At 41.5% G+C, this 18,670-nt stretch overlaps 1 protein-coding gene across 1 annotated transcript in view; it reads left to right on the top strand.

The window, feature by feature from the left end:
* MED14 (mediator complex subunit 14) overlaps positions 1 to 18,670 on the top strand; it is a 62,587-nt gene that overhangs the window by 29,982 nt on the left and 13,935 nt on the right. The window contains exons 14-23 of the mRNA XM_005880887.2: positions 897 to 1,091; positions 1,470 to 1,604; positions 4,206 to 4,282; positions 8,883 to 9,043; positions 9,131 to 9,277; positions 10,540 to 10,631; positions 11,572 to 11,724; positions 11,998 to 12,267; positions 13,969 to 14,109; positions 16,408 to 16,519. Coding sequence (XP_005880949.2) covers positions 897 to 1,091; positions 1,470 to 1,604; positions 4,206 to 4,282; positions 8,883 to 9,043; positions 9,131 to 9,277; positions 10,540 to 10,631; positions 11,572 to 11,724; positions 11,998 to 12,267; positions 13,969 to 14,109; positions 16,408 to 16,519 — 1,483 coding nt within the window. The remainder of the gene's footprint in view (positions 1 to 896; positions 1,092 to 1,469; positions 1,605 to 4,205; positions 4,283 to 8,882; positions 9,044 to 9,130; positions 9,278 to 10,539; positions 10,632 to 11,571; positions 11,725 to 11,997; positions 12,268 to 13,968; positions 14,110 to 16,407; positions 16,520 to 18,670) is intronic.

The raw sequence follows: 18,670 nt of genomic DNA, 5'->3' as shown, positions 1-18,670 counted from the left end.
GGAGGGGGAGGGGAGAGGTAGGATGAGAGATAGGAAAGTGTTGCTCAAGAGCTTTGCCTAAGGGCATTTATTTCTCTTACTAAAGTATTTAGGAGACTTTTCTTAAATTTCAGGTAGACCTTGAAAATAGTAAGTTGGTACAGTGAGTAAAAACAAGGTCTCTAGAGCCAAAACTTCTGGGATCAAAGTATGAGGCCATCGCTTCTTAGCTCTGAGACCTTGGGCAAGTAACCTAACTCTAGTGCCTCAGTTTCCTTATCAGGAAAATGAAGATAATTCGATTTCACTGACTTATTAGGAGGATTAAATATGTTGGCACCTGTCAAGTAGTTAGGGCAGTGCATGGCGCATAGCAAGCTCGCTATCATCTTGTTGGTGATATTGTTGTCATTATCCTCACAGTGACTACGTTTTTCTGTTGAAAAGTTGGGGTTCATTTTTCTGTGCTTCCAAGTATGAGAGATAGTTATCCTTTTTTTCTGCCATAATAGTGGAATTCTTAGGATGTTTTAATGGTTAAGGGAGACAGCAGGCAAGTTGAAATAGGTAACATTGTAGAAAAATCTAGCAGAGCTGCTGGACTTAAGCATAACTTTTTTTTCAATTTATAAGCTAAGGCAGGAATATCAAGAACATCTAATGAAAATAGTCTAAATGTCCCATTTGCTGTAGTTTAAGGTTTTTACTATTATTGTTCTTTAGTCTGATCAATTTTTTTAGAAAATAAATTATTTACTGGGTAGGAATGCTTTTTTTGACATCACGATTAATTTGTCTTGTTTAAATAAGAAAATAGATCATTAGATTTATCATTCTAAGCCCTACTTGATATAAGGAGGAAAATATCCAACACCTATTATTTCTCTGAGTTTCATTTCTTATTTGGGTCTTTTTAGGTTGTAGAGATGTTGGAGGTTCCCAATAAACCCACACAGCTGTCATACAAGTACTACTTCCTGTCTGTGAGCGCTGCGGAGCGGGACGACGGCCCTGTCATGGCACTCCTGCTGCAGCAGTTCAAGGACAACATCCAGGAATTGATTTTACGGACAAAAACCGGGAAACAGCCTAGAACCGGTACCAAGCGCAAGGTCTGCTCACATGTGCAAATAAGCACAGAATTTGTGTACATTCACTTCATTGTAGTCTTAACCTGTTTTTAATATGGGAAAGAATTAGATGCAGTTTTTAAAAGACGAGGCAGCAATATGATTTAAGTAATAATTGTCTACATTTTCTTGGAAATGCTTCTCTTTTAATTAATAATTAACTATACACCATTTTCCACAAGAGAACTTGTTAAATACACAATATTTACTGCTAAATTTCTCGTGTGTAGGCCAGTATTTGCCCAATAAATATTTGCTGAATGAGTAAGATTTTTACTTAACCTTGAGCTTTATCGTAGTTTAACTGCCTTAACTAATTGTATCATATGTACATTTTTCTGTTTTTTACTTATATTCTAGTTGTCTGATGATACATGTCCACTAGAACCTAAGAAAACCAAACGATCAGGAGAAATGTGTGCCTTCAATAAAATTCTAGCTCACTTTGTCGCTGTGTGTGATACAAATATGCCATTTGTAGGACTTCGGTTAGAGGTAAGTTTGTAACAATTTTGGGTACTCTAAATGAAAGTAATTGTTAAAATGCTTTGCTAAAGCTACATGGATTCCATTAGGAGAATCAGAATGATTGTCATCTTGTTCATCTTGGGAGGGGTGGGGTTAAAATCATACAAGTAAAACAACTTAAATTATTTCATCTCTCTCATTACAAATTGTGTGCCTTCTGCTCTTTGTGGAAATGGAAAGTAAATTCTTTTCAGTTTTAAAACATTATTTAACTGTTAGACATGGCTCATTGATAAAGGGGTGGCTATACATACTGCTTACACAGTAACAAAATTGGGTTCCTTTCTGAGAAGCAGGTCAGAAAGAATCTTAAACTGAATTTACTTTTGTCACACAGAAGAGGCATAGACTTACGCAGAATTCATGTTTTTCAAGAATACGCAGTTGTGATAATCCAGCATGGCCCCCAAACATGGAAGTAAAAGGGGAAGGGACAGACAGAATCTGTACTTTTTTTTTTAAATATATTTTTTATTGATTTCAGAGAGGAAGAGAGAGAAAGAAACATCAACGATGAGAGAGAATCATTGATCGGCTGCCTCTTGGACATCCCCCACTGGGGATCAAGCCTGCAACCCAGGCATGTGCCCTTGACTGGAATCGAACCTGGGATCTTTCAGTCTGCAGGCCTATGCTCTATCCACCGAGCCAAACCAGCTAGGGCCAGAATCTGTACTTTTCATACAGGGCTTTAGACAAGGATCAGCAACCCTTACATCCTAAATTATTTCGCTCTGGTTTAAGTTTTACTTTTTGTGAGACTCCTTCGCTCTGGGAATCGTCGTGAAGGAAGAGATTTGGAAATGCGGAAGTGGATTGTTTCGGTTGCACTGGTGATGACAGTCTCAGGAAGACTCAGAAAACACGCTCATGTTTTAGAGCAGGGATTGGCAAGCTTTTTTGGGAAAGGGCCAGATAGTAAATAGGTGTGTGGGTCATATGGTCTCATACCATAGCTGCTCCAATCTGTTGTGTAGTGTGAACCAGCCATGGTTGATATTTTAAAAAAATGAGCATGGCTATCGTCAAGTAACACTTATTTAGAAAAACACGCAGTGGGCTGGATTTGGCCACGAACTGTTACACGCTGACCCCTGCTTCACAGAGCTTCGGGATCTAAAGGTGGGCATCCGCTGTGCCCTGAGAAAGCCAAGCGCAGAAACGGGTACCTAAAATAGATCCTCCTGTCCTCCGTGTCCCGGCTGCTAGAGCTGTGAGCTTGAGGAATATTTTTCTAGGTACTGGCCACAGCTCCTAGACTGCACAGACCGTGTCCAGGCTTCCTGGCTGCTTGACTGTGTCCTCGGCCTTTTCATTGTGCTGTGTGGCTCGAGTGTATGGAAGTCTGTGCGGCACTACCTTTGCAGTAGGAAGGGAGGCTGCATGGTGTCCAGGGGCAAAGTAATGCAATTGTTTCCCCTTTTCCTGTCTGGTCTCGCCCCCCCCCCTCCCCCCAGGCTAGAAATCACAGAAATGTGTCTTTGTAGTGCCACATGGACTAACACCTATAGACACATGTCCTCTCTGTCCCCTTCTCTTCACTCCCATACCTGTTACACACACAAGACGTGAGCTCTTGTCAACTCAATCAAGCTCTTAAAAACCTTGCCTACTTTTCTTCTCTCAACGAAAAAGACACGTTAAAGACCAAAGCCAGCAAATTTTCTGCTTACAGCAATTTCTACTGAGGTGTGAATAACGAAATCTAATCTTACCCGGGCTATTTATTTCTCTGATCCATAGAATAAAGGCAACAGTTTTTGAGCCCTTCACCCTTCGATTCCTTTTGAGTCTGAACTCCTATTGCCTATTTGGTCAGGGGTTCTTTTTCTAAACCTTTGCCCTTCCCAGGCCAGAAGCCCAGGGTTCAGTCAGATCCTCAGGGCTGCCTTAAATCCTTTCGGGACCAAGGTCAATATAAATAGTCTGCCGTGGAAGACCTGGGACCCTCTGCCGAAGGCAAGCATTCCTTCTGGCACACCTGAATACCCTGGAGTGCCACGGCGGGGTCTCGGGCACTCTCCCGCATCATTTTCTACCTCACTTTCTGAGCCCTCCCACTGGGAACTCTTTCCTTCACTGGCTCTACAGGAAATAGTTTGTTAAAAATAAAAATGGATTCCAGAAAGGTTCTGAACTAAAAAAATAATTGTTTGTGATTAGAAGTGAGATACAACTATCATTCAAACAGTGTTTCAAACGAATATAATTGAATTACACTGGTAGACCAATCTTATTTTACAATTGAATCATTTGGAACCACCAGAATAGATTATGGATTGCTTCTGGTTCACTACACAAATGAGATCAGTCTCCCGAATTGTGAAGATTTATCACCGATGGAGGTGTCTTTTAACTAGAAGCTCTGGGTCATCTTTGAGTTTCACTGGACTTAAATGTAGTTCCCAGAAAATCAAATGATGCGGACAATGCTCGTGCCTCATATGTCGTAACTTTAGAAAGAGTGGCCCTAGGAAAGATGCCGCGAGAATAAGCAGGAGGATTTAGAGAAGGTAGTTTCCCTTGTAAAGTTGGTGGTCTGATATAACTGTGCTTTTCTCCTCCTAGCTGTCCAATCTGGAGATTCCCCATCAAGGAGTGCAAATGGAAGGGGATGGCTTCAGCCATGCGATTCGCTTATTGAAGTAAGTCCCTGTCCCGTGTGTCGCTTGGTGCCACACATTGCAGCCACACGGCCAGAGCCGCTCCTCTCCTCTCATGAGTCAGCATAAAGCAGACTCATGTGGGTGTCACGGATTTCTGCAGAGACTTGCTAAGATCTGGGGGAGGATTCTCTTCCACCCGCCGAGTGGCAATCCCACACCACTTGGTATCTTAGGTTGTCTCTCCTTTGCTTTCTTTTTTCTTTTTATATATATTTTATTGATTTTTTACAGAGAGGAAGGGAGAGAGAGAGAGAGAGAGAGAGAGAGAGAGAGGAAACATCGATGAGAGAGAAACATCGATCAGCTGCCTCCTGCACATCTCCTACTGGGGATGTGCCCGCAACCCAGGTACATGCCCTTGACCGGAATCGAACCCGGGACCTTTCAGTCCGCAGGCCGACGCTCTATCCACTGAGCCAAACTGGTTTCGGCTCTCCTCTGCTTTCTTTTCTTCATTCAGCAGATGTTTCCTGAGTGTGACTCCGTGTCAGGCTTGCATTCTGGTGGAGCCCTTCAGGATGCTCTGGATCACATAGCAGGGGGATCTGGACTAGTTCGGAAGTCAGGAAAGGTGGCTCTGAGAAAGCCCCAGTTGTGCTCTGACCACAGGAGAGGTGGGAGTTACAGGAAAGGGAGCGAGGGTGCGAAGGGGTAGTCCTCGCCAGAAGGGGTAACTGCTTTGGCGAAGGCTTGGAGGCAAGAGAGCTGAGCATCCCGGAACTGGAGGAAGTTCAGCATGGCAGGAGTGGGAGAGATGTCAGCAGGGAGGGTCCAGGTCCCGTGGGGTTTTGTAAGTGTCCTTAAGGAATTTAGATTTGATCCTACTGGCAATAAGAAGCCATCAGATGATTTTAAACAGAAACTGACATCATTAAATAAGTGTTTTTGAATGATGGATGAGCGTGGTGTTTTCTAAGATAAGGGACACTGAAAATGTGAGTTTGAGGGGCTTTCCTAAGTTTGAGGTGCCTAGACATCCCTTTGGGCAGGTAGGGATGTGTCTCAAGCTCAGAAGACAGGTCTGGGCAGCACAGGTAGATGAGTCATCACCAAGGTGATAGTAATTGAGCTGGGATCGTCAGATCACCAGGAAAGAGTGTACAGAGGGAGATGGGCAGAGGGCTTGGCTTGGTTCTAAACATAGAGGGCAAGGCGCCAAAGGATGCTTAAAAGGAAAGCTAATGCATTGTTTGTGCTTCATAAGGTGACCAGGATGGACTTGCAAAGGTAGTATGCCATTTAAGAGATCAACCTTTTTTTAAATATACTTTTATTGATTTTTTTTTTTTTTAGAGAGAGGAAAAGAGAGAGAGAAAGAAACTGATCAGTTGCCTCCCTTACGTACACCAATGAGGGGTCAAACCCACAACCTGGGTATGTGCCCTGACCAGGAATGAACCGGAGACCTTTCGGTGCATGGGACGACACTCAGCCAACTGAGCCACACTGGCCAGGGCGAGAAATCAACCTTTTTTGTGCAAAAAACATTTTCTTTTTTTGGCATTTGTATTGTTTCTTAGATGTTTAATCATATAAATCATAGAAGCAATTTTTACCGATTGAATTCCTGTCTGCGAAGACATGGCAGCTCTGTCATCTGAGCCAGCAGGGCTTTCGTTTTTGTTACTTGGGAATCAGTTTGTTGCTGTGGAAAATGGGAAGGGCTAGCAAGTGGCACACACGCCACCTGCCTTGTTATAGAAAACCGGAGAAGAACCAAGCAACGCTTAGAGAGATGGAGTTACATTTATTATTATTATTATTATTACATGCGGGCCCAGAGGAAAATGTCTCTCAAATTCTGAGCCCCGTCACACAGGAAGTTTCTTGTATTTATACCTTTTTACCTTCTTTGTCTCCAAAATATGGGGTTTTTTCCGGTTCCCTTTGCAAGTTCTTAAAGAGCCCCTATGTGCTGGGGCTTTGAGACCTCGACCAAAGGCTTGGCCTGGTGCCAGCACTGATAACTTCATCTGGGGAAGGTTTAATGGCCTCTCTGAAATGGGAGTAGTCTTATTTTCCTTATTATTTAAGCCAGCAAGCATTACAGAAGCCAAAATGCAGGATAAATTTCAAAGAGCAGTTTTTATATAAGATGGATGCTTCAGCGTGTCCTGGTGCTTAATCCAGATAAAGCGTTGAAGAACTGGAATAGCTTCCCTTCCTGGCTATCTTCATGCCATCTCTACGAAATGTTTTCTGGAGCGGGAGAGCTAGTCTTACAATGGAAATCAATAGGAAAATGTAGTACTCTTAATTTAATTGCATTCGGTTTTGAATTACTTCTGCTTAAAATGCAGGGTATTTTTTTCTTTTCACTCTTCTTGGCAACTGCAAATGAGTAGGTGCTGTTAACTTTTGTGTTCTATTTTCTTAGTTATGTTTTCATATTTTACAAGAGTTTTAAAATATCTTATGCTCAGCATTTTTATGAAAGCAATTTCAGTCCCCTTTTGAGAACTCATAATCCTCCTGCCTAAGAAGGCAGTTGACTTTTATTCTTTCTGTTACATGTATAACCTTAAAAGCAAGTAAATATTTTCCAAGTTTCTTGGGGTAAGCCAATTATATTTGTGTCACAGATTAAGAAAGTGACCTGGAATATATTTTCAAGGTTGTATTGTTCCTGAGACCATAAATTGGAAGGAGTCTTATTCTTACTTAGTTCTTACTTGAAAATGTGCTGGCTTCTGTGTGTTCATTTTCTAACCAGATGGATTTCATGAAATACCTATTTTATGTGAAAGGAAGATAATGTATTGCATTTCCATTTTCAAAATCAAGATTTAGAAATCTCTCTGCATTGGTTGCTCTATAACTCTTATGTGTTAGGGTTTTGTTTTGAAGGGTAGGGGCAGGCATATGTGTGTCCGGCTGGAGAGGCTCAGTTGGTTGAGCATCATCCTGTGCACCGAAAGATTGCCAGTTCGATTCTCAGTCCAGGCATATACCTGGGTTGCGGGTTTGATCCCCACTCGGGGCGCCTACGGAAGGCAGCTAATTGATGTTCCTTCCTCTCTCCCTCCCTCCCTCCCTCCCTTTAAGAATGTCCTTTGGTGAGGATTAAAGATAAGCATATATGCAATGTATGCGATTCCTACAATAACTACCCCAAATCTTCCTGGTAGTCATAAAAGGTCTCTAGTATGAAGAATTCACTTTTGAAAAATGTAAAAAGCTATACATTTAAGAAGAATTGTGATGAATTTTTAATTGAGGAAATTGCAGTGCTATGTTAATTTTATGCAACCTGTATAGATTTCTTTCCCCCTACAGAGTTTATTGTTTACCATATGCAATTCCTGTCTCTTGTTTGCTCTCTGAAGTTGCTTATTGTAGGGTCAGTGGTTCTCAACCCCAGGGTACTTTTGCCCTCTAGATGTTTGGCAATGTTTGGAGATATTTTCGGTTATCATTAACCTAAAAGAGGGGCTAGAGGTGCTCCTGGCATCTGGTAGGGAGAGACCAGGGCTGCATTGGACAGCCCTCCACAACGGAGTCCAGCCCAAAATGTCAGTATTGCCAACATTGAAGAACCTCGTTCTAGGTGTTCCATTCTGAACAGGAGGCCTAAACCAAGATTCCATGTTTCCAGTTATAGTTGTTGTTGTTTTTCCTTAGTTATTGATAATCATACCAAGTCTGAGAATTGATCCACCTTCTCTATGAGTTACAAGATAATGTAGGGTTAAAGAATATATTATCTCATTATTTCACCCATTACTGAAAAAAACAGCTAAACTGGATTACTTCTCAGTGTTTTATGACAAATAAGAGAGTCATAAAATTGTGAGAAAATGGATAGGTAGGTGTGATAAGACAACTAAACTCATACATTCCTCTTGTATGTGTGATATATGTGAGTAATAACATGTATGCTAAATGAATTGATACATTTAAAGCTCATCATAGTGCATGTTACTCTGTAGAGGAGGCAAAGGGGATGATAATGAACCTGGAATTCTGTCATGGCAATCGGTGAAGATTTGTTTTACTGCAAAGGGGATTGACATCTATGAATACCTGCTGTCTCAGCCACCATAAGCACTTTATTAGTTTTAAAATCACTGACCATGAGATAGTTATTTAGCTCCATTTTGTAGTTGGGAACTGAAATCCAAGGGTTTAAATGCGGCTGAGTCAGAATTCAAATGCAGGTCCCTGAATCCGCCGCCCTGTACTTTCCACTGTATCATCCTGCCTTTAAAAGTGGCTTTACAAGTATTTTGCTCCCCTTAGTTTTTCCTTGAGGATGTTCTAAATAGATTTTGTAAAAAGTCAATATCCTTGATTTTTCATTCTCAAGAATTGTGGTCTTTTCTAATAACAAGATTAAGGATGAAAACAAACATCACTTTGTTAAAATGAGAGTCCTAACCTGTGTTGAAGTGAATGGAAATGGGTTAAATGCTATGAATTGCCTTTAATTGCTATGAGTTGCCTCCTTCCTTTACAGAAGGTGCCTGGTAGAGACTTTGAACTGAAGCTCTAATGTAAATGCCCTCCTGTCATTGTGGAGACTGTGCTTTTGTCTTTCTGTGACGGGAAGTACACTTCATATGCTGTCTTTCCTCACCAGAATTCCTCCCTGTAAGGGTGTAAGTGAGGAAACCCAGAAGGCTCTGGACCGCTCTCTCCTCGATTGCACTTTCCGATTGCAAGGTAGAAATAACCGCACGTGGGTGGCAGAGCTAGTGTTTGCAAATTGTCCGCTTAATGGCACTTCTACCAGGGAACAAGGTGAGATGCTTCACACACTTTGTCTTTGTATATTTCTGGACTTTTTTTCATACTGATTGCTATTAATTTTCTCTTTTAATCCGGTAGGACCGTCCCGGCATGTTTATCTAACATATGAAAACCTGTTGTCTGAACCCGTTGGCGGTAGGAAAGTGGTTGAAATGTTCCTTAATGACTGGAATAGCATTGCACGATTATATGAGTGTGTGTTGGAATTTGCACGTTCTCTACCAGGTACGTGTGATAATCTTCCTTTTGGGGGGAAAAACATCCCCCCCTTTTTTAACTGAAGAAGTAAAACATGCACTATTGTTTAAAAAAAAGAAGAAGAAGAAGAAGAAAAGAAAAATATATCCAATGAGAAATAAGTTTCCCTTTTAACTTAGGCTTCAGTTTCCTTCCCTCAGAGACAGTCACTGTTAATTATGTCTCCAGAAATTTTTACACATGGGTATACCATATTATAATAATACTAGAGGCCTGGTGCACAAAATTCATGCACGGGTGTCCCTCAGCCCAGCCTGCATCCTCTTCAATCCGGGACGCCACGGGGGATGTCCAACTGCTGGTTTAGGCCCGATCCTGCAATCAGACATCCCTCTCGCAATCTGGGACTGCTGGCTCTTAACCGCTCACCTGCCTGCCTGCCTGATTGCCCCCGACCACTCTGCATGCCAGCCTGATCACCCCTAACCACCTCTGCCTGCCTGTCTGATCGCCCCTACCCCCTCTGCCTGCCTGCCTGATCGCCCCTAACAGCCCCTGCCTGCCTGCCTGATGCCCCTAAGTGCTCCCCTGCCGGCCCGATCGCCCCTAACTGCTCTCCCCTGCTGGCCTGATCACCCCTAACCGCCTCTGCCTGCCAGCCTGATCACCCGTAACCGCTCTCCCCTGCCGGCCTGATCGTCCCTAGCCACTCTCCCCTGCCGGCCTGATCGCCCCTAACCACCTCTGCCTCAGCCCCCACCACCGTGGCTTTGTCCAGAAGACATCTCGTCTATCTGGTCTAATTAGCATATTACCCTTTTATTAGTATAGATTATAATAATAGTTAATACTTAGAGAGTTTACTATGTGCTGTACAATGTACTAAACAGTTTGCTTGTATTAACTCCTCATAATCAATCACCTTATGAGATGGGTAAGTTATGCTTCATTTTATAAATGAAGAAAACAAGTCACAGAGACTTAAGAAACTTGTTGATGGTCACATAGCTAGTAAATGGCAGTGCTGGAATTGAAGCCTCTGACCACTATGCTATTGCTTCAATGTATCTCCACCCCTGCCCAGGCCACCTCGTGTAGGAATAGAAATGGAAGGAAGCCTACTTTCTATTTATGCTGTTGCTTTCTTTTTTTCTTTCTTTACTAAATTACACGTATTAGAGATCTTTTGATCAGGCATATAATATTGTCAAAATATCCTCCTTTTCAAATATATATTTTTCATTTTGCATGTGTAATCTTAATCTCCTTTTTGTTTCCTTTATATTTAGACATACCTGCTCATCTAAATATTTTCTCAGAAGTTCGTGTTTATAATTACCGAAAACTTATCTTGTGTTATGGAACCACCAAAGGAAGTTCAGTAAGTGTATGAATTAATTAAAACTGAAGTTCCTCTCGTCAATCTTGTAAAAAGCAAGAATTCAAAAATTATGAAAACTGCCTTGAAATAATTGGAGGCTCAAGTAAAAATTAGGGATAAATGGTAAAATTTAAATACTTTGTTGATACAAATATAGTGTACTATAATGTTTAACTCTTTAAAATTGAAAACAAAAATTATACCCTCTTTGATAGGTATATAATCTTGAGTTTTAGACAATGTACTTTTAGTTTTTGCATTTTGTTCTTAACTGATTTTAAATCTTCTTAGCAATGTGATTACTGTGATGAAGTTCACACATGAGTTTGAACAATATGGTATGTCTGTATTTTTGGTCATGTGATAATGAACATTGTTTGATCTTATCTTTTTAAGGTATTCCCCATAATTCATAGTTTTTGCTGTGGTTTTTGTTGTTTTTTTCTACCTCACATGTAAAGCCCTAGAAATTCAATATGAAAATTCAGCCAGCTGGCTTCTTTCTGCACTCTCCAAATCAAGTAATATCAGAAATTACTTGAGTGTTTAACAATCTGTTAACGAAGGCATCTGTGTTGGGGGTGGCTTCCTTTCTCTTTATGACCGTGTGCACCTAGAGGGTGACTCTCCTTCAGCTCAAGAGAAAAGTGAACATTAGAAACACCATTGGTCATTTTTAAATAAAATTTAATCAAAGTGTTTTCTTTAGCGCCCTCTCTTTGTTTTATTTAGAAGTGGGATATCTAACACACATGCTCAGTGAATGCGCTGGTCCTTAGTAACAGCGCACCTAGAATTTAAAGAGTCCAGTCTTAGGAGTTGCTTTCAGAAAAGATCTAATTCAGATCTTTGGAATTTTGCCTTACTGTTTAAACATTTTTTCAAATACTTGAATCTTTTACTCTCTCAGTGTCTGAAATATGTATTCTCTTTGATTTAGATTAGTATCCAATGGAATTCGATACATCAGAAATTCCACATTTCTTTGGGAACTGTTGGTCCAAACTCAGGTTGCAGTAACTGTCACAATACCATTCTCCATCAGCTTCAAGAAATGTTCAACAAAATACCAAATGTGGTTCAGTTACTACAGGTAATTAAGTTTATTTTCTCTTTAAAAATAAGATTCGGTTAGTATTAGTGATGAGGGTGGGTATCTGTGTCTTTCATATCTTGCACTTTTCTTGGAGAATTTTCTTTGATTCAAAGTGGACAGAGCTATCTAGTTTGCATTCGCTTCAAGGGAAAGTTTTGTGGAATGTATCAGAAGGATGTTGTCTCATTTATGATGCTTCTACATTGAAAATTCTGAGGTTTTAGCATGGTACAGAAGCTGGGCTGCTCTCACTGTGTTTGCTCCTTGTAGGTACTGTTTGATACTCAGGCTCCGTTAAATGCCATCAACAAACTCCCCACTGTGCCGATGTTGGGCTTGACCCAGAGAACCAACACGGCCTACCAGTGCTTCTCCATTCTGCCGCAGTCGTCCACCCACATCAGACTGGCCTTCAGGAACATGTACTGCATTGACATATACTGCCGGAGCCGAGGCGTGGTGGCCATACGGGACGGTGCCTATAGTCTTTTTGATAATAGCAAGTTAGTTGAAGGATTTTATCCTGCACCAGGACTAAAGGTAACAGACTTCAGTGGTACAGCATGAATAAACATAAACATGATCTCAAACAATTCCTTCGAGGGGGGAAATAATGGGGCAAAGCAACAAATTCCTGTCTAAATTTAATAAGCAGCTATGTTAATGCATTATCTCTGCCACTTGACTGAAGGAGCTAGAAGTTCTAAAGGGTTGTGCCTATGTATGAGGTGAGAAAATGTCTTTCCCTTTGTGTCCCTACTGTGCTGGGCAAGGTGGAAGCCACTAAAGAGAGTCCTATTTGCTATTTATAACTTTAAAAGTAGTCTTCATCATTGATTATTGAGTAGGTTTGATATGCCAATAGAACTATGGTGCTTTTTTAAAATGTAGGGTTCTGGGCCCGAATCCTTGGAGATTCTGGTATAATAGCTCAGTTGCTTATAACGTAGAGTCAGATAATTCCGAATGACTTGTTTTGAAAATTAGTCCCCTGCAATCCTCTCTTGCCATTCTCCTGCTATGTTTTCAACTCTTACATAGTTGATTCTCTTGGTATTTATATCTTATCTCTAAATAGGTGCTTACATTGCTGTTCGTGGACTGCTTAGTTGCGGGCATTATCTGATTGTCAGAGTGAAAGATGAGGATTGAATTCTTTTTTAATGCTTTCTATGTGCTCCTTCCTCGTTCCAGGCTGCTGCTCACAAACACCTTCTTCCTTTCCTCCTCTTCTTACAATATGGCTAGATAGCAATTTTGATTGGATAATTTTTCACCTTCATCCTTATTTGCAGAGGTATCTGGCGCTGCCAGTTCCTACATGTGTTGAGGCTCTAGATGGAAATAGCTTCGCTTCGTGGCTTCCCCCACTGCTTGCTTAGGGTACAGCTCCCTCACGTCGTTGGTTACCACTCAGCCATCTGCTCGGCAGCCTCCAGAGTTTATTGCTATTTTTTTCTTTTCCCATTCTTTTTTCGTTGTGACTTACTGCTTTAAAAAATGTTTATAAGCGCTTCATATGGATTATTGGGAGAAGATGAAATGTGTTGTGAATCGTCATCTTTAATTGGAAATTAGACTGTGTACTTTTAAATGCTGTTGAGTGATTCTGATCATCTTATGACCTATATTTTTAAAGACTGGGAAGATGAAGAGTATTACAAGAAAGAAAAGCTATGCTTGACACAAATTCTGGTAGCCTTTGATGACATATCTTATAAACAAAGCTGTCCCATTCTTGATGGTTCAAGATTAAGTCATTAGATAAAAAAGAGAAAAGATAGCTTAGTTTCTTTATTCAGTTTTCCTCTCATATTTTCTAGCTTAAAAAGTGAAAACTCTCACTAAGTAGGAAATTTTCCAACATACAAGTTTTGATCCTCTCCCTCCCCCATTTTTGCTTCAGGAAATAATAAGGAAATATTTTGGCCTCTTGTTAAGAAGTGCCAGGGTGTAATTCTTTGTTCGACTCTTTGCTTGCACTGTACTTCTTAGTTGATACAATTTTCTGAAACCTTGATGTTGATTTTGTTATGGTGCTTAACAGTTTTCCTCAGTATCCCCCCTTCAAAATTATCAATATGTCCTTCAGGTTGTCCTAGTGCTAGTGATCATGTGTTAAATTTATATTTCAGAGATAGACATGGTATGTTTATTTCTGTTAAAATATTATAAATAATTTTAAAATACCAGGCTAAAGTTAGGTAAAATAATGTAAATTTTACCTGTTTATATCCATAGACCTTCCTGAATATGTTTGTTGACAGCAATCAGGATGCTCGGAGAAGGTCTGTAAATGAGGACGATAATCCCCCTTCTCCCATAGGAGGAGATATGATGGATTCTCTTATCTCCCAACTCCAGCCACCACCTCAGCAACAGGTAATGTGGAGCTGAAATTCCACACGGCATCACATTTGTTTAATTTAACAGGTTCTACAGGTGTCTGGGCTTCTTTCTTTCTTTTAAGATTTCTTATTTATTTTTAGAGAGAGGAAAGCAGAGGGGGAGAGAGAGAGAACATCTATGTGAGAGGGAAAAGTTGATCATCCGCCTCCTGCACTTCCCCTACTGGGGCTTGAGCCCGAAACCTGGGCAATGGGCCCTGACTGGGAATCGAACTGGCAACCTTTCAGTGCACCGGACGAAGCCCAAGCAACGGAACCACACTGGCCAGGGCTGGGCTTCTTTCTTGAAAGACAAGGAGATCCTTGGTGGGTCCCAGATGCCCAGGAAGTCCATATGAAAAAATAGGCATAGAGGTTACAAGGAGGAGGCTCCCAGTGATGGGAAGTGAATAGTACCAGAAGCAGCGCTCACCTCAGACTTGTGCACCTAAAGTGATGTCAGGTGATCACCCGTGTAATCACCACAGAGGTTGTCCAAATGGATGTCATTTGGCATCACAGAGCTACAAACCAAAGTGTAGTGCAGTCGTACTCCATAGCCACAATCGTGGCTTTACGAAGAAAAATGACAATCCTTGCCAGCATTTGGTATTCGGAGCAACTGAAACTCATTCCCGGAGGCTGTGTGAAATGGTACAGCGAGCTTGCAGTGGGGTTTAGCAGTATTCCAGAGGGCTAAAGCTGAACATCATGCAACATGTGGTTTAATGATTCTACTCTTAGGTATATGTACAACAGAAATGCATCAAAAGAACACAACATTTATAGCAACATTATTTATCCAAAAAATTGTAAACAACTCAAATATCTAGCAATAGTAGCATGGGTAGATAAATTGGGGTGTATTTATACAATGGAATACTTTACAGAAATGAGAAAGCAAATTATTGCTGCATGCAGCAACATGATGCATTTCACTGACATAGAGTTGAACAAAAGAAGCCAGATACCATGTATATAATGAGTACTTTCAGTATTTATATGAAATGCAAAACCAAACTTGAGTTATAGAAGTCAAAATAGTGCTTACCTGTGGGGAGGTGATAAAGACTTAAGGTGTATAAGGAAGGGCTCTGGGGTTCTGGTAATCCAGTGGTTCTCAACCTTCTGGGCCTTTAAATACAGTTCCTCATGTGGTGACCCAACCATAAAATTATTTTCGTTGCTACTTCATAACTGTAACGTTGCTACTGTTATGAATCGTCATGTAAATATCTGAAATGCATTATAGCAACATTATTTATCCAAAAAATTGTAAACAACTCAAATATCTAGCAATAGTAGCATGGGTAGATAAATTGGGGTGTATTTATACAATGGAATACTTTACAGAAATGAGAAAGCAAATTATTGCTGCATGCAGCAACATGATGCATTTCACTGACATAGAGTTGAACAAAAGAAGCCAGATACCATGTATATAATGAGTACTTTCAGTATTTATATGAAATGCAAAACCAAACTTGAGTTATAGAAGTCAAAATAGTGCTTACCTGTGGGGAGGTGATAAAGACTTAAGGTGTATAAGGAAGGGCTCTGGGGTTCTGGTAATCCAGTGGTTCTCAACCTTCTGGGCCTTTAAATACAGTTCCTCATGTGGTGACCCAACCATAAAATTATTTTCGTTGCTACTTCATAACTGTAACGTTGCTACTGTTATGAATCGTCATGTAAATATCTGAAATGCAGGATGATCTTAGGCGACCCCTGTGAAAGGGTCGTTCGACCGCCAAAGGGGTCGCGACCCACAGGTTGAGAACCTCTGTGGTAATCTCTTCAGTATCTTCATCTACGTGGTAGTTACGTTTGTAAAAATCCATCCAACTGTACATTTAAGATTTGTGCGCTTTACTGTATGTGATTTGTACCTCAATTTTTTAAAAATATAGAGTAGAAAGGATTCCATTGTTTCATTACTGGAGATGAAGGTAAAGGTAAGTAGAGGTCAGGTTGAACTACCATATTTCATTGACTCCAAAACCCCACCAAAGGAAAGAAGCATTATTTTTCATGTGCTGCCCGTTAAACTATGACAGATAAAATGAGCGAAAGCCATCTTGAGGAATGTAAGCGATAGCATCGCAAGATCAGGAATGAGGATGCTGCCTTTTTAAACGTCAGGCGGTTTTGGAAAACCTGTGTTACGGATGTGTATTTTGTACATTTTCATGAAGTGTGAAATGTTACTACTGGAGCTGTCTATTAGGGGAAGCGATGCACTCACGCTATGTTGTATGGCCGTTTGACAAACATTTAAATTTCTTCTTTTCAGCCATTTCCCAAGCAGCCAGGATCATCGGGCGCTTACCCTCTTACTTCACCTCCTACATCTTATCACAACACAGTTAGTCCATCTCCCTCTATGATGCACACACAGTCTCCAGGTAAGACAGTACTTATTTTCTTGTCGTGTCACCTTTAAATCGAAAATACACACACACGTGCACACACAGAAGCACTGCGCATGTAGCCTTGGACTTCAGAGAGAACTCCCTTTCTAGTCTGTGGCTACGTATCTGCCATTCATTCATGATGGCAGAGTTGTGAAATTTATGTTCATGATTCAAAGCACTTAAAAAGGTTTGAATTAAATGGAGGTGTTATCACCCAGAACCAGACTCATGGCACAACTCCAAGAAGTGCTAATCTAATCACATGATCTGTGTCAGAAGTCGGCAAACTGAAGCCTGTGGGCCAGGTCCTGCCCTCCACCTGTCTTGTGGCTAGTTTCGTTGGAATGCGGCCACGCCATCTACATATTGTCCGAGGCTGCTTTCCCACCATGGCAGCCGGCCCTTACAGAAGGTTTGCCAAGCCCTGGTACATGTGAATGGTGCCCGCCCCTCAGAGCTAGGCAGTGCACAGCCTGCTTGGCCAAGCAAAATGGCTCTGCTGGCAACTTGAGAATGCCCAAGTTTGACTGTTGACCTCCAGTTCATTGGTATCTCGCGAGCACCTGCTCTGTGCCGAATGCTGCCATGTGCTGAGGATTGACCCGCGAGCCAGGGACCAGCCCTGCTCGGGAGCGTATCGCCTAGCGAGGAGGACAGGTGTCAGCTTTCCTGGGTAGATGATCGCCTGCCTGCTCATCAGAGATGCCTGGACCACAGATGAAGACTTGGAAGTTGTTGTCATGTCATTGAAGGTCACTGAAGCCCAAGTGGGTGGGTGAGCTCAGCCCGAGAAGGAGCAGCCAAGAGAACAAGGAGGAAAACAGGAGACACAGGGCATAGAACCCAAGGAGAGTGTTTTTTTAAAAAAATATATTTTTATTGATTTCAGAGAGGAAGGGAGAGATAGAAACATCAGCGATGAGAGAGAATCATTGATTGGCTGCCTCCTGTACGCCCCTTAATGGGGATCGAGCCCACAACCCGGGCATATACCCTTGACCAGAATTGAACCCGGGACCCTTCAGTCTGCAGGCCAGTGCTCTATCCACTGAGCCAAATCAGCTAGGGCAGGAGAGTGTTTTTCTAGGATAGAGTTGAGACTGGTTTTGCATAGACGGTAGGAGAAATGATTATTTTGAAAAAAAGGTAATAGCAGACAGGTATGTATAGTACTTCATCTGTGCTAAGCACTTTATCCTGTAGTCACTTGTCCAGGTCACACAGCTAAATAAGCAAAATAACAAAGGTTAATCAAGTTGAATATAAGGCATTGCACTGGGTATTATAGGACATGGAAATGTGGAATTCTCTTACATAGAGGTAGAGAATTTGAAACTTGATATTGAGGATAGTTATGGTAAAGTAGCAAGTATGTTAGTGTTGCATTTATTTGTAGTTTTGGTAGCCATAGTCCCCCTTTCATCATTCTAAGTTAAAACGAGTCCTGTGGCTAAATACCATCTTTAAGCTCATGTCTCCCGTTTTTTCATATCTCCTATCTAGGCCTCACCCCCGAATTCAAGTCCTGTATTTCCAGCTGTCTATTCAACATTTCCATTTAGCTGTCTAGTCAACATCTGAAACTCAGCAACCCACCCCTCCTCCCCACCCCAAATTGCTCCTGCCACAAGCACCCCATCTCGGTAAATGGCAGGGGCACCCCTTCCTTCCTGCTACTTGGACCAAAGCTGTTAAAGAGTCAGGTTGGATCCCTCTTTCTCTCACACCCACATTCAGCCAGTTACCGAATGCTGCCGGCTCTATCTTTAGAATTTATCCAGAATCTAACCACTTTCCACCATCTTGGCCTATGCCGGTGCCCAGGTCATTAGCCATCTCTCACCTGGATGATTACACTTACTGGTTGCGCTGGCCTTGGCCCTGCCCTACAGCAGCTAGCAGCGGTTCTCAACCTGTGGGTCGCGACCATTGGAAGACACATATAGCGTATCAGATATTTACATTACGATTCATAACCGTAGCAAAATTACAGTTACGAAGTAGCAGCGAAAATAATTTTATGGTTGGGGGTCACCACAACATGAGGAACTGTATTAAAGGGTTGCGGCATTAGGAAGGTTGAGAACCACTGAGCTAGAGGGATCCTTCTGGAACAGAAGAGAGTTCATGACTCCTCAGCTG

Source organism: Myotis brandtii, unplaced genomic scaffold (genome assembly GCF_000412655.1).
Source record: "Myotis brandtii unplaced genomic scaffold, ASM41265v1 scaffold657, whole genome shotgun sequence".
NCBI classification, from domain to species: domain Eukaryota; kingdom Metazoa; phylum Chordata; class Mammalia; order Chiroptera; family Vespertilionidae; genus Myotis; species Myotis brandtii.
The sequence above is the reverse complement of the archived record's forward strand: the minus strand, read 5'-3'. Positions and strand labels throughout refer to the sequence as shown.